Here is a 14,281-nt window from a genome sequence, read left to right as displayed (position 1 = left end):
GCCATCCACACAGTGGAATATTATTCAGCCAGGAGAAGGAATGAAGCACTGACATGCACTACAATGTGGATGAACTTTGAGAACACGATGCTCAGTGAGAGAATCCAGACACCAAAGGACACACAGCATGTGATTCCATTTATATGAAATGTCCAGAACAGGTAGATCCAGAGACAGAGAGTGAATTTGTGGGACTTCTCTAGTGGTCTAGGGGTTAAGGCTCCGGGCTTCCAATGCAGGGGGCATGGGTTCCACCCCTGGTCGGGGAACTAAGATCCCACACGCCACGTGGTGTGGCCCAAAAAAAAAAAAAAAAAAAAGTGGATTTCTGGTTGCCAGGGGCTGGGGAGAGTAGGCTTAGGACCCCAACAGAGGGTCCTGGCCTGTTTCCCTCCAAAAGACACACAGGCACAAGCTTGAAATTCAAATTCCATTTTTATTTAAAAAGTCCAATTGAGCAGTGGCAAAGGGGCCCCCTCCACGGGGGTCCCTCAGCTGGATGAGGGTAGGGTGGTCAGTACCAGCCCCCCCATTCTGGGGTAGAGGGCCCCGCCCGGAGTGTGAGAGTGTGTCCCTGCGGCGTGCCTGGCCGTGTGGGCACTCAGGGTGGCACCTGCCAGGCAGGAGTCCCAGTGTGTCAGGTGTGGGTTTTCTCTGCCCTGTGTCCAGGGACTGGTCCTGGAGAGCCGGTGTAGGGTGTGTAACTCTCCCCACACTGGGCGGATGAGCGGCTGCGGGTCTCCTCCTGTCCCGGGTCACGCTGTCCATGTGTGCTGTTCCCACATCCGTGTAGTGTGACGTGCCCTGTGGTGGACCCTGGGGCCATGGGGTTCTGTGCACTGTGCGTGGTGGGCGATTTTTCTGGGTTGGGGTGCTGGGGAGACTGATAGCTAGAGGGATGCTGTAGAAATTTAATTTTAGGGGGGCTGGAGCCCCCAAGGTGCAGGACTGGGCCTGGCCCCAAAGGATGGACCCACACCCCTCCTCCATGGGGTGGGGGTGGGGGAGGGGCCGTGACCAGGGCTTGGTCTTCTCTGGATCATGGGGCAGCAGACACCCTCATAGATGCTCACTGTGACAGAAGGGAGGAGATCTGTGAGGGGGGACCCCCATCATCTCTCAACCCCACCCCCTTCCTGGGTACCCTAGAGGCCATCCTTCTCTGCTCCTTCAGATGCCAGGGTGGGGAGCCTGGAGTTGATCCCACCTATCCTGGGCAGCTGGGAGGCACCCAGAAAAACCCACCCCGAAGCTTTGGGGAAGCTCGGGTCCCCTGGGCCAAGGGAGTGCTGGATGATTCACCAGAGTCGTAATAGAGTACCAGGCCGAATCAGCGCCCCCAGGGGCTAGGCCATTAGCCACCTGCATCAAACCAGCCCCACCTAATAGATCCCGCATGGGCTGTGCCCTCCGAAAAAGAGCCGGCAGCCAGATCCCACTGGGCAGCGCCCACAGACCCCAGAAACCCCGCTGGAGGCCTAAAGCTAGTCTATTTCGCCGGGTCCCGCCAGCGAAGGTCTAGCCTGAGGCAGCCCCTACTCAAGGCAGCCCCAGCTGGGCTGAACGGGCCTGGGGGCAGACCGGCTGGGGCACACACCTGGCGACCTGGGCCAGGATCTCCTTGATGCGGACGATGAGCTTCTCGTGCTGCGCGGGGTCGCGCTCTATGGCACCGTGCAGCCGCGCCATGTAGAAGTCCAGGGTGCTGAGCGTGGGCGTCTCGCCTGTGCCTGGGGGGGGGGGGGGGGACCCGTCAGCCGAGCCCAGCGGAGGAGTCACCGCGGTGGGGTCTCCACCGAAGCAGAGGTCAGAGGGTGGGGGTCTGTAAGCGCGGGGTCCTGGGGAGAGGGTCGGGAGCGCACTTCAGTGGGGCCGGGCGGGCGCGGTCAGGGTGTCTGGACCCGGGGAAATCAAGGTCAGCTGTGGCAGGGGTCAGATGAAGCAAGTTGGAGAGGGCGGGGTCGTGATGGGGGGGGGGGATGCGGAGGCTAGTGGGGGAGGGGAAATTGGCCCAGCTCAGCTGAGGAAAGAACGCGGAAGACTGGCATGAGGGGAGGGGTCAGAGGCGGGGCGCGAGAGCCAGCGTGGGCGGGGCTGGCGCAGCAAGGTCTGGCAGCGGGGCGGGAGGCGCTCGGGTAGCCGGGAGCGGGGTCCGCAGGGGCGTGGCGAAAGGGAGGGAGGTGAGGGTTTGTGAAGAGACTGGTGAGGGGGTGAGGGGTAGGGCTCGCGGAGCCGGGCCAGAGGGGGCGGGACTCGCGGTAGCCTGGGCGGAGCCCGAAGTAGTCGAGGGCGGAGTTAGCGGGGCGGGACTCGCGGGGGTGGGAGGAGCGGGGCGGGGGTGGGAGGAGCGGGGCTAGGGTGGTTGGGGGCGGGGCCTCCGCACCCGGCACCGGCAGCGAGGCGAAGCTGGCGGTGAGCGCCTGGCGCACCGCGTGGAGCTGCTGCTGCAGCGCCAGTGTCCGCCGCTCCTCCAGCGCCAGCTCCTGCTCCAGGCGCTCGCGCGCGCTGCTCATGCTCTGCGTGTGCCTCTGCAGCACCGCGTTCTGCTCCTCGAAGGCCACGTTCATCTTCCTCAGGCGCCGCAGCTCCGCCTCCCGCGCTGTAGGCGGGGAGCCGGGTCAGATCCTGGCGCTTCCCTGCCTTCCCTCAGCCGCGCTTTGCCCCTCGCTGTGCCTCACGCCAGGCCTTCCGTCACTGCTCTGCCTCCAGCCCCACACCGCAGCTCTCTGGTCTACGGGGGCAGGGGAGGAAGGCACCCACTGCCTACCCCCTTGGCGCCCTCTGGGCCCAACACTTGCTCCAAGAACCTGTGGTCAGCGCTCACCTTTGTTTTGGTCCAAGAACTCTTCCGTGAAGATGGGGACGTCGAAAGTGGAGAAGCCGTCACAGTCTCCACCCTGGGACGACAGGACAAGGTGGCAATATTTTTGGGAGAGGGTGGGAGGGCAGCCACACCCCCTCTGGGACATCCCCTAAGCTTGGGAGGGTCTCCTCAGGCCACCTGGGTAAGAGTCCATTTTACAGCCTTCCCATTGTGTGGCTGTCCAGCCTCTGCTTGCACACATCTGGACCGGGCGCTCACTTCATCCCAGGAGCGACGGTGCTCACTCACCCAGAGGTCTAAGTACCTCCAGACCTTTCTTGCCCAGGTGTCCTCCATGGAGGAGGGAAGCTTACCTTGTGTCCATTCAAAAGGGTATTCATGAGCCCGGAGCTGGAGTCCTCTGGTGGGGGAGGGAGGAGGGCAGGGTGAGCCTCCCAGGTCTCCTCGGACCCCACGCTTTGCTCTGCACGTGCTGTTCCCCCTGCCTGGAACACCATCATTCCCCTCCCCTAGTCAGCCCTACTCATCCTGGGTCAAGATCCCCACCTGGCCCCCTCCCCCCGCCCCCGCATCTGTGTGTGCCCAGTCTCAGCGCTGACCAGCCCTATTCACTCACAACTGTCTGGTTATGTGTGTCTCATTCACACGGGACCGTGAGAGCCCTTTGGAGGGGGTAGGTTGGTCTGCCTGTGTCACCTATCTCAGAGCAGGCACTCAGCTGCCTGGGGGCTGGGGCCCTTCGCACCTTTCTTGATCTTCTTTTCCTGGATCTTCTCTGTGCACATCTTGTAGGCTTCTGACTGCTGGTACGCCCTCAGCTCCTTCATGTACTGCTGCTTCTCCCGCTCAGCCTCGTCTAGGTACCGCTGGCGGGGGCAGCATGAGAAGGCTTGGCCCAGCCCAGGGGCAGGGTAGCCCTCGCAGGGCAAGACCCCATCTCCATCAGTCAGCTCACTGTGCTGCACCTTCCCACAGCGCCCTACTGCCCTCCAGACAAAACCCCACCCTTCAGGCTGCTGCTCAGGCTACCTCTCAACTCCCTGACCTCACCGACCTCATCCCAATTCCAGCCTTTATAAACCACTCCCTGGTGTCTGAATGTCTGCAGGCTCCCACCTCCAGGCTGGACTGCCCTCCCGAACGCATTTTGCTTGTTGAAATCCCAGGGTAGAGGGTGCAAGCTGGTGCTAACGTTTCCTTGATGTTTTTGCAATTTTTAAATTAATTACCAGAACTTAAAAACCATAAGGTTTCTAACAGAAATCCAGCCCCCACCCCTACTTCTTTAGTCTAACGTTGTTTATTAAATTTTATGTCTATTCCAGCCTACTGCTACTCTCCCCTCCCTTCAACAAGCTGGAGAGAGCTAATGGGTGGTCAGTTCTCCAGGTCCTGGAGTCCAGGAGGAACGAAGGACCCTCCACACCTGTTCCTTTGGGGTAAGTGGCTGCAGGTGGGTATCTGAGTGGGTGAGGGAAGGTCAGTTGTCCCGAGCCGTCCCCACCTGCTTCTCCGCCGGCTGCAGCTTGCTCCACTCGGCGCCCAGCATCTTGGTGATCTCAGGAAAGGGCAGGTCCGGGTGGCGCGTCCGGATCTGCTCGCGCCGCTCGTTCAGGAAGCGCACGTAGCCGGTGACAGGTGCCTTGGGCCCATTCGGCAGGATTTTCTTCCGCTTCTTGCCTTTGGGCCAGCCTCGCTTCTTCACCGGCTGCAGAACCCAGCCTCGCCGTTGGGAGGGGCCTGGAGGGCTGGGGCCGGGCCCAGAGGGGAAGGGGCGGGGCCCTGAAAGACTTGGGCGGGGCCTAACCACGAGGTAGGACCCAGAAGGCCTGGAAGTATGGCCTGGTCAGGGTTCAGGGTTGGGAGAGTGTGGTTAAGAGACCCCTGGCCAGGGGTAAAGGGATCAGAGAAGTACTGGGGACAGAGGATCAGCCCAGGGTTGGGGCTGGCTTGTGTTGTGGGCGTGGCCTCGTTGTGGCCGTGGCTTCCGTACTGGCTTCGATCCCTGGGCAGTGGGCGGGGCCTGGACTTAGAGTGGCAGTGGAGCTCTTGGGGCGTGGTATCTGGCACGGGGCGGGGCCTCAGCATCTGGAGGGAAATCTGGACTGTGGGCGGAGCCACAACGAATTCAAATTGAGTTCGGGGCGGAGCTTCAAGACTAAGGGCCGCCGCCACCGCAGTGCAGGGACTCTCACCTCCTCCTCGTGGGACCCCTTCTCTCCGGCCCTCGGGCCCTCGCCGCGCTCTTGCTTGACAGCCACCACGAAGCCCCCATGCTGTCCTGGAGCCTTGCCGCTCGCCGGCCTGGAGCCATGGGAAGCCAGGGTCACCCCCACTTCCCAACACCGACGGCGGAGTTGGCAGAGAGGGCCCTGAGTCCTCCCTCAGAGGAGGGCTCTGAGAGGGTCAGGATCCGGGGGTTGAGGCAGAAGCACTAGGGGGGGCCACAGGGGGCGTGGGAGAGACTAGAGCCACGGGACGCCAGGGCCACCCACGCCCCCACGACGCTAACGCTGGCAGCTAGGGGTTCCTGAGTTCAGGAAGCAGGGGTCAGAGGAGGTCAGGATCCAGGGTTCGGGTAAGAGCAGTAGGGGAGGCTAGTAGGGGACCCCTGAAAGGAACTGGAGCCCGGAGGTTTGGGGGGAAGCCCGTGGGGGCCCAAGGGGGAGGGCCTGCTCCAAGTCGGGGAAGTCAAGACCCTGGGGGGCGGGGGTCGAGGAGCTCCAACGGGACGAGGTGGGGGCTAGGCTGCAGCTCCGAGTGGGCTGGGGGGAGGGGATGTCGCACTCACGCGGCGGCCGCGCCGGGCTGCTTGGGACCGTGGGACATGGCCACTCCCGGCCGCACCTGGAACGTAGACGCGTGGCCGATGAGGGCCGCCCAAGCCGGTGACGACGGGGCCGGGCTGGGGAGCCCCGGAAAGCCGGGTCCGGGGCGCCTGGGGGGGCCGGAACCGGGGGCGGGGAGGCCCTCGAGGGCAGGCGCCCCAAGGATCCTTTGTTGGGCAATCGCCCCCCCAGGAGGCCCAGGTCCGCACCCCCCCGGCCCTGGAAGGGCCCCGCACCGGCCCCTGGACCCCCGTGCCCCCGCCGCCTCGCAGGGCCCCGAGTTCCGCGGCTGTTTTCACCTCCAAAGAAACTTTCCCGGACCTCTCGGCTTCTACGACGCTCCAACCAACCTCCCCGAGCCCGCCCCTGCCGCCCACCCCTGCCGTCCGCCCCGCCCTGTCCCGCCCCCGGCATGCTAATGACGGTTCGGCGAGCGATCGGATTGGGTATGCCCTTCCCCTGGGGCGTGACCATGTAGATGAGGGTCGGCGCGCCCGTTGGTGATTGGCTGGGGCGGCCGCTGAGCCGCGTGGGAGGTAAGTAGGGAACGCTGCGGGCGGGTGCGTCAAGTTCGGCTGCGCTCGGCGGCTCTCGGGACCAATCAGGATGCTTTGAAGCATCGCAAGGAGGAGCTTCTTAAAGGGCCAGTAGGCGCGGCGCGGACTCCTCCTCCCCCTCTGAAGGCGAGACTCCCCGCCCCTGCAGGATCCGGGGACCTGTGACTCCGAGTTGAGCCCCGCCCTAGTTACCCTGGGACGGCGGCAGGTTGCTAGGGGAGGGATTAAGGTCTTTCGGAGCAGCCCCTTACCCCACGGCAAGGTGGGGACCTGTTCTTAGCAAACCCGGAGGGGAAATTTCCCGTTTATTGACAGGACTTGTAGCCCCCGACGCCCTCGCCGTGCCCCGCCCTGCTCTGAGCCGGGGGCCTTTGGATGCAGGGGCTACTCTCTTTACTGTGAAGGGGCCTCTGCTTTCTCTCCTGTGCAATGGAGATTTTGCACGGTGTTCAGGACCAGGAGGCTGGGATGCTGCGAGGATGAGACCGGGAGCTGGGCTGGAAGCATTTAGGAAAAGGTGGTGTGGACAGGAAAATTGCAAGGACCTCGTGAAGATGGAGGGCCAGGAGACTGCCCTGGGATCTTGGGGATCCCCAGGCAGCAGCCTGGTCTTCTTACAGCCTGGACTGGGGTTGCCTCTGACCCCAGGATGCTAGTTGTGGTTACTGGGTGCTCATGATGGCCCATTAGAACCTAAACAATCTGCCGACATCACCTTCCGGCTCTCACCTCCCTGCACTTTCCTCCTCACTCAGCACCGGCTACCTCGATGTTCCTCAGATACCTACATTTCATTCATTCCCACCTCTGGGCCTTTGCACTCGCGCTTTCTTCCACCTGGAGTGCCCTTCCCCCAGATTAAATGGGCCCCTTTTCAGTGAGACTTTCCCAGGCTTGTACCCCACCTCGTCTTATCTTTTCTCCATATGTTCGTTTGCTCCCTGTGAGCTGCCTGTTTGCTCAATGCTATATTCCCAGCACCCGGAACAGTGCCCACAGGCACTCTCCATACATATATGTTGAATAAACAAATAAATGAATCATGTAAATTTCTAACAGGCAGGTGCAGGAGCTTTGGCAAACAGTCTGGCAGGTCCTCAAAAGGTTAAAAAAACAAACCATGGAGTTACCATGCGATCCATCCATTGCACTCCTAGGGATATACCCAAGAGAATTAAAAACATACGTCCACAAAGACACTTGTACATGAATGTTCACAGTAGCAAGATTCACACTAGTGCAAAAGTGGAAACAGGGACTTCCCTGGTGGCGCAGTGGTTAAGACCCTGTGCTCCCAATGCCGGGGGCCAGGGTTCGATCCCTGGTCAGGGAACTAGATCCCACATGCATGCCACAACTAAGGAGCCGGCGAGCCGCAACTAAGGAGCATGGCTGCCGCAGCCAAGACCCAGCACAGCCAAATAAATAAAATTTTAAAAAAATTTTTTAAAAAGCGGAAACAACCCAAATGTCTATCAGTTGATGAACAGATAAATGCTGTGGTCCATCCATCCAATAGAATATCACCGGCCATAAAAAGGAATAAATTGCTGATTCATGCTACAACAAGGATAAGCCTTGAAAACATTAGGCTCGATGAAAGATGCCATCACAAAAGCCCACACAGTGTATGATTCCATTTATGTGAATTGTCCAGAACCAGCAAAGCCAGAGAGACAGGAAGTGGATTAGTGGTTGCCTGGGGCTAGAGAATCACTGGGGAGGGGCAATGGAGAGTAATTGCTAATGGGCACGGGTTTCTTTTGGGGGTGCTCAAAATGTTCCAAAATTATACTGCGGTGATGGTTGCATAACTCTTTAAATATACTAAAACCCACGCAACTGTACACTTTAAATGGGTGCATTATCTGGTGTGTGAATTAAATCCCAATGAACCTGTATTTCGAAGAGCCAGCCCAGGGCTGAGGAAGATGAGTAGTTCCCCGGGATCTTGACAGACCCAGATTCCACATCCTGCTCTGTTGCTTAATCCGATGTGGCACTTCCCACTCTCGCTTGCCTCTCTGCTGGGTTAGAAACTAGCATATCTAGGTGAGAATTCCAAGCTAGAAGACAGGGGAAGACCTACCCTCCGAGCCCCGCCTCTTTGGCTTGATTGACAAGGCTGGTGTTGGCATAGAAACTGTCCTTCCACTCCCAAGGTACCACACAAGGAATTTAGGGGTCTTCCTGTGTATCAAAAAGAAATGAAAGGTTTTGAGGTTGATTTTTAAAATTTTTATTGGAGTAGAGTTGATTTACAATGTTGTATTAGTTTCAGGTGTACAGCAAAGTGAATCTGTTATACATATACATATAGGCATTCTTTTTTAGATTCTTTCCCCATATAGGCCATTACAGAGGATTGAGTAGAATTCCCTGTGCTATACAGTAGGTTCTTATTAGTTATCTGTTTTATAAATAGTAGTGTGTATGTCAATCCCAACATTCCAATTTATTGAGGTTGATTTTTTAAAATTTATTTTATTTATTTTTTGCTGCATCGGGTCTTTGTTGTTGTGCGGGCTTTCTGTAGTTGCGGCGAGCAGGGGCTACTCTTCGTTGCAGTGTGCGGGCTTCTCATTGCGGTGGCTTCTCTTCAGTAGTTGTGGCACGCAGGCTCAGTAGCTGTGGCTCGCGGGCTCAGTAGTTGTGGCTCATGGGCTTAGTTGCTCCGCGGCATGTGGGATCTTCCCGCACCAAGTCTCAAACCCGTGTCTCCTGCATTGGCAGGTGGATTCTTAACCACTGTGCCACCAGGGAAGTCCCTACTGTGGTTGATTTTGAAAGAAGTTTGGAGCTCTTTGGCATCGATACAAATTCCTTGCTGTGTGGGTATTTTCTAGAAAAAACAAAAGTGTCTTGGGTCCAAACTGCATTGCATTCAGTCCAGTGCATGCAATCCAGACACACACCACCCCCCAACAAGCATGTAAGAAGTAGCATTTCTGCTGTTTGACTTTACATCCTTCATACGTTTATCTAAAAGCAGATCCTTTTGCCCCCAAATTATAAATAGGTTTTTCTTAGTAAGAAAGTTCTCTCAAGTCCTAGCTCTCAGTAAAACCAGGAACTCTAGCTGTCTAATGTCATATAATTTCATGCTAGTTTCTTTGCATTCATTTCTATGCTCCATTTGGAAATTTTTAAAGTACGAAATCAGGAAGAGTATCCCGATTTGTGGTCCTAGAAATATGAGATCTGTTAAGGATGGCTTAAATGTCTTTGTTTACAAAATTAATTTTATTATGCAAATAATGTGCAAATTCATTTCATTTGTACAAAATTAAAGTAGTGTATGAAGGCCACCATACCTCCACCGTACTCTCCATTGTCAGCTTGTTACATTTCTTAGCAAAACTTCTCCTAGACACGCACGCACGCACGCACGCACTCTATGAGTCTCCTAGGGCTATAGTTCTGGGGGCCAGAAGTCCAAGATCAAGGGCTTGGTCAGGACTGGTTCCTTCTGAGGCCGTGAGTCTGTCCCATGCTCTGTGCTCTCCCAGCTTCCGGGGGTCCCTGGCAATCTGCGGCACACCTTGACTTATAGAAGCATCACGGCATCTCTGCCTTCACGCGCACATGACGTTCCCTGTGCGTATGTGTCTGTGTCCAAATTTCCCCTTTTCCTAAGATCACCGGTCATATAGTACTAGGGCCCACTCTGCTCCAGCTGTGACTCATCATTACATCATTACATCTGCAGTGACTCTATCTCCAAATAAGGTCACATTCTGAGGTCCTGGGGGTTAGGACTTTCACCTAGGAATGTTGGGGAGACACAGTGCAAAACACAACACGTGCAGGACTTCCCTGGCCGTCCAGTGGTTAAGACTCCATGCTGCCAATGCAGGGGGCCCGGGTTTGATCCCTGGTCAGGGAACTAGATCCCACATGCCCCAACCAAAGATCCCGTGTGTGGCAACGAAGATCCCGTGTGCCACAACTAAGACCCTGCACAGCCAAATAAATAAATTAATTATAAAAAAACCCAAAAACACAACACGTGCGTGCGCGCGCGCGCGCGCACACACACACACACACACACACACGAGTGTGAATGTATTCCTATAAGGAATGTGAGCTCACATCTTGCTTTTTGGGATCACATGGCCATCATGCTGTGAACATCCCCTGCAAACTGAGGGTTCATAGCCTTTCTCCCAGTGGTTTTATATGTGAGGTCCGGAGCAGTGCCTCGTTCCCTCTGGCGCTGGGTAACATTCCACAGCAGGACCGCATCACCGCCTGTTTAATGAGCCCTGGCTGACGCAGGTTCTGGTTTTTCTCGATATGACTGTATTGCAGCCCCTGCTTCAAACGTTCTCAACCTGCCGTCTGATGTCCCTGGTTGGCTTTTCCAGGGTAGGTAGGAAGACATGAAATTACTGGGGTGTGGTGCCTCCCGTTTATTTTTATTTTTTTGGGGCCATGCCGTGCTCATGTGGGACCTTAGTTCCCCGACCAGGACCAGGGGTCGACCCTGTGCCTCCTGAATTGGGAGCACGGAGTCTTAACCACTGGACCGCCAGGGAAGTCCCCCATTTACTTTTTTAAAGATTTTTTTGATGTGGACCATTTTTAAAGTCTTTATTCAATTTGTTACAATATTGCTTCTGTTTTATGTTTTGGTTTTTTGGCAGCGAGGCATGTGGGATCTCAGTTCCCCGACCAGGGATTGAACCTGCTCCCCCTGAGTTGGAAGTCAGAGTCTTAACCACTGGACCACCAGGGAAGTCCCCCGTTTATGTTTTTAATGCTTATTTGCTAGCATAGGGTGGTTCAACTTCTCTCCACCCCCAGGAAGGATCAGGGTGTTGTCGGTGCTCCCAGGATAGATCAGCCCTGCTCAGGCTTTTTTACAGAGTGAATTTAATACAGGGGATTGCTTTCATCGGCATCGAAGGGCCGAGGAGGCAAAAGGGAAACACAGAGGTATCAGCTGCCGCAACGAAGGGGTGTGGAGACGGGGGTCTCAGACCTCTGAGGAGGGGGCACCCCCACTGCTGCTGGACCCTCAGGAGCTCAGGGAGGTGGCGCTGAGCCCCAGCTGTGTGACTTGGGCAATTTATCAAAACTCTCTGCACCTCAGTTTGCTCCCTCTGTGAAGTAGGATAATAACCATGTCTGCCTTTATGAGATGTTGGAAGGATATGAGTTTAATTCACTCGAATGAGTTTACTTCACGGCATAGTGCTCAGATCAGAGAAGGCCCTGCCTAGGGGTAGGGATGACGCAGGAAGGAGAGATAAATGCCCAGCCCTCAGGGTAGGACAGAAGGACAGACAAGCATTGGCTAGTCTTGTCCACGGAGACTGAAGCCCGTGTTACAGAGGATTTTCTACTGCAGTGGTTCCCACCTCGGGGCAATTCGCCCCCTCCCCTGCCCCCACCCGATGGCGAGAGACCATTTTGGTTTTCACGACTGGGGCCAGGGGTGGGTGGGGACCAGAGATGCTGCAATGCCCAGGCCAGCTCTCACCACAGAGAACAATCCAGGGCCAACTGTCAATACTGGCCAGCTTGAGAAACCCCGTTCCAGGGCCCAAGAAGTTCTTTCCCTGTCTGATCTCCCTAAGACCTCCCAAGAACTCTATTCAGAGTTGCTTCTCTCACCTCCATTTCACAGAAAGGGAAACTGAGTGGCTTGCATGAAACTGCCTGGGTTTGGTCTTGGCTGTGGGCTCTGCACAGCCACCCAGGGATCTAAGGAAATTTCTTCTGAGCCTCCATCCGAACCCTCCCTCTCTGAGTGCCCCCCCGTCCCCCATTTTGACCTGGGTCAGAAGAAGATCAAAGCAAGCACCTCTCCGGAGGCTGGACAGCGGCCACCGGGACATCTGATCTCCAGCTGGGAGGAGGGGAGACGCGGTTCTGGCGCGTCTGAGGGGGCTGGGGATGCTCTGGGGGCATCAAAGGATGTCCAGATCTCTCCTGACCACAAGCCTGTCTGTCCTTCTCTGAGGGCTGGGCATTTATCTCTCCTTCCTGTCATTCCTTCCCCTAGGCAATGGCCTTCTCTGATCTTCCCAGCAAGTCTGCCTCTTATTCGGGTCATGTATGCCCTCCACTGGTGTCCCACCCATGCAGCTGAGGCCTGCTTTGGAATAAACCGCCCTCACCCTCACCCCCACAGACGTTTTATCTGACCCTCCCCGCTTCTAAAAACTCTACTGTGGCTCCAGTGACCTGGGGGTAATGTCCCAACTCCTCTGCCACTTAATCACCCTTTTGGTCTGATTCTTCCAGCCCCAGCACTGACCACGGGGGGCTTGGAGGGTGTGGCTCCGCCCCCCCCACCTTAAGACGAGGGGCTTCAGAAGCTTTGGGGGTCCACAGTTGCTCAGCCTGAGACCAGGTCCACTGAATGAATGAGTTCATGAATGAATGAATGAGTTCATGAATGAATGAATGATGATGCTCCGGAAGCAGCTCCCTGGCTCCCCCAGGGTCAGAATCAGCTTTGTTCCTGCCTTCCCCACGGAGTCAAGGCCAGGAAATACTAGCTGACTCTAACAGCTCAAGGACCCAGAGATCAGAGATGTGCTGGTGCCTCTGCCAAACATCCCCTCGTTCCCCTGCTGCATCTGCCCCAAGGGGCTGCGGGGATGACGTCTTGTGTTCCTGACCCACACAGGAGGCGGATAAGAGGGAAAACTGAGCCACCTTTCCCTCCAGGTGGGCTCTCTCCTGCCAGTGAATAAATAACTCAAAGGTATTGGAAGTCACAGGGAGCTCAGTTGGAAACTTGAATCCGCCTCTTGTTAGCTGCTTGCCCTCTGGCAAGGGACGTCTGTCTGAGCCTCAGTTTTCTCATCTGTAAAATGGGTGTGGCGACTTCCCTGGTGGCACAGGGGTTAAGAATCCACCTGCCAATGCAGGCGACACAGGTTCATGCCCTGGTCCGGGAAGATCCCACATGCCGCGGAGCGACTAAGCCCGTGCGCCACAGCTACTGAGCCTGTGCTCTAGAGCCTGCGAGCCGCAACTACTGAGCCCACGTGCCGCAACTACTGAAGCCCGCGCGCCTAGAGCCCGTGCTCCACAACAAGAGAAGCCACCACAATGAGAAGCCCGAGCACCGCAACGAAGAGTAGCCCCCGCTCGCCGCAACTAGAGAAAGCCCGCATGCAGCAACAAAGACCCAGCGCAGCCAAAAATAAATACGTTTATATATATTAAAAAAAAAAAGCAATATTGTAACAAGTTCAATAAAGACTTTTAAAAAATGGGTGTGAAGTGTTGAGGGGTGAAAGGAGAGGAGGAATGCAAATGAAAAGCTTAGCCTAGTATTTTTTTTTAATATTTATTTGGCTGCACTGAGTCTTAGTTGCGGTATGCAGGATCTATTTTTAGCTGCAGCATGCGAACTCTTATTTGCAGCATGTGGGATCTAGTTCCCTGACCAGGGATCGAACCTGGGCTCCCTGCACTGGGAACTCCGCAGAGTCTCAGCCACTGGACTACCAGGGGAGTCCCTAGGCTAGTAATTTTAAAAGTCGTCTTCCATTTCCTTCGGAGAAATCATCGAAGGGGAGCATACCCAGCAGGGAGGAAAGACTTGTGGTTCTTATCTCTCCTAATCCATTTATCAAAGATCTGGGTCTACCCCTTATCTCCTTTCTTCCCCTGCCAGGCTATATCTCTTGGAGCCACTATTCCCCATCCACACCAGTTTTTCAGGCTCCTTTTCATGAAAGAATTGTCGGTGGTCTGCGTCAGTGTGGGCGTCTGGGCCAGGCACCCCTTGGGCTGCCTGGGCTTCAAGTTTATAAGTGGGTTCCCCTCTGTTTCCCAATTTCTGTCTGCATTTCTGATTCTCTGCCTGTATGTCCACCATTCAGTCGGTTGACAGATGTTTCTTGAGTTCCTACTATGTGCCAGGCATCGCTGGGGACAACGCAGTGACTAAGAGGGACCTGGTTCCTGCCTTCACAGGGATCATGGTCCAGTGGGGGAGACAGTTACAATTGGGGCAGGGAAAGGAGGAGGTGTCAGGGTTGTGATGGGGGCAGCCCAGGACACAGTGGAACCCGGAGTAATAACCGAGGGGGGAGGAGAGGGTGCTG

General features: G+C 56.2%; 1 protein-coding gene across 1 annotated transcript; it reads right to left on the bottom strand.

Moving 5' to 3' along the window:
• Window positions 1-364: 364 nt before the first annotated feature.
• Window positions 365-5,994, bottom strand: HMG20B (high mobility group 20B). The gene is made up of 10 exons (XM_079915934.1): window positions 5,952-5,994; window positions 5,616-5,671; window positions 5,020-5,128; window positions 4,329-4,532; window positions 3,570-3,690; window positions 3,178-3,224; window positions 2,825-2,897; window positions 2,384-2,599; window positions 1,598-1,730; window positions 365-1,072 (listed from the first exon to the last, which is right to left on the bottom strand). The coding sequence occupies exons 2-10, from the start codon at window positions 5,651-5,653 to the stop codon at window positions 1,060-1,062; spliced, it is 954 nt and encodes a 317-aa protein (XP_079772060.1). The 5' UTR covers window positions 5,654-5,671; window positions 5,952-5,994; the 3' UTR covers window positions 365-1,059.
• Between the last annotated feature and the right edge of the window lie 8,287 nt (window positions 5,995-14,281).

The sequence above is a fragment of the Stenella coeruleoalba genome (genome assembly GCF_951394435.1).
Source record: "Stenella coeruleoalba genome assembly, chromosome: 3".
NCBI classification, from domain to species: domain Eukaryota; kingdom Metazoa; phylum Chordata; class Mammalia; order Artiodactyla; family Delphinidae; genus Stenella; species Stenella coeruleoalba.
The sequence above is the reverse complement of the archived record's forward strand: the minus strand, read 5'-3'. Positions and strand labels throughout refer to the sequence as shown.

What these genes read in the sequence shown, in the direction of transcription:
- HMG20B (XM_079915934.1), bottom strand. Translation starts at nt 5,653, where the DNA reads ATGTCCCACGGTCCCAAGCAGCCCGGCGCGGCCGCCGC. An exon ending in CAGCCCGGCGCGGCCGCCGC is followed by an intron (nt 5,129 to 5,615) that starts GTGAGTGCGACA and finishes CCATGGCTCCAG; the next exon opens with GCCGGCGAGCGGCAAGGCTC. An exon ending in CGCCTCGCTGCCGGTGCCGG is followed by an intron (nt 1,731 to 2,383) that starts GTGCGGAGGCCC and finishes CCCCCCCCCCAG; the next exon opens with GCACAGGCGAGACGCCCACG.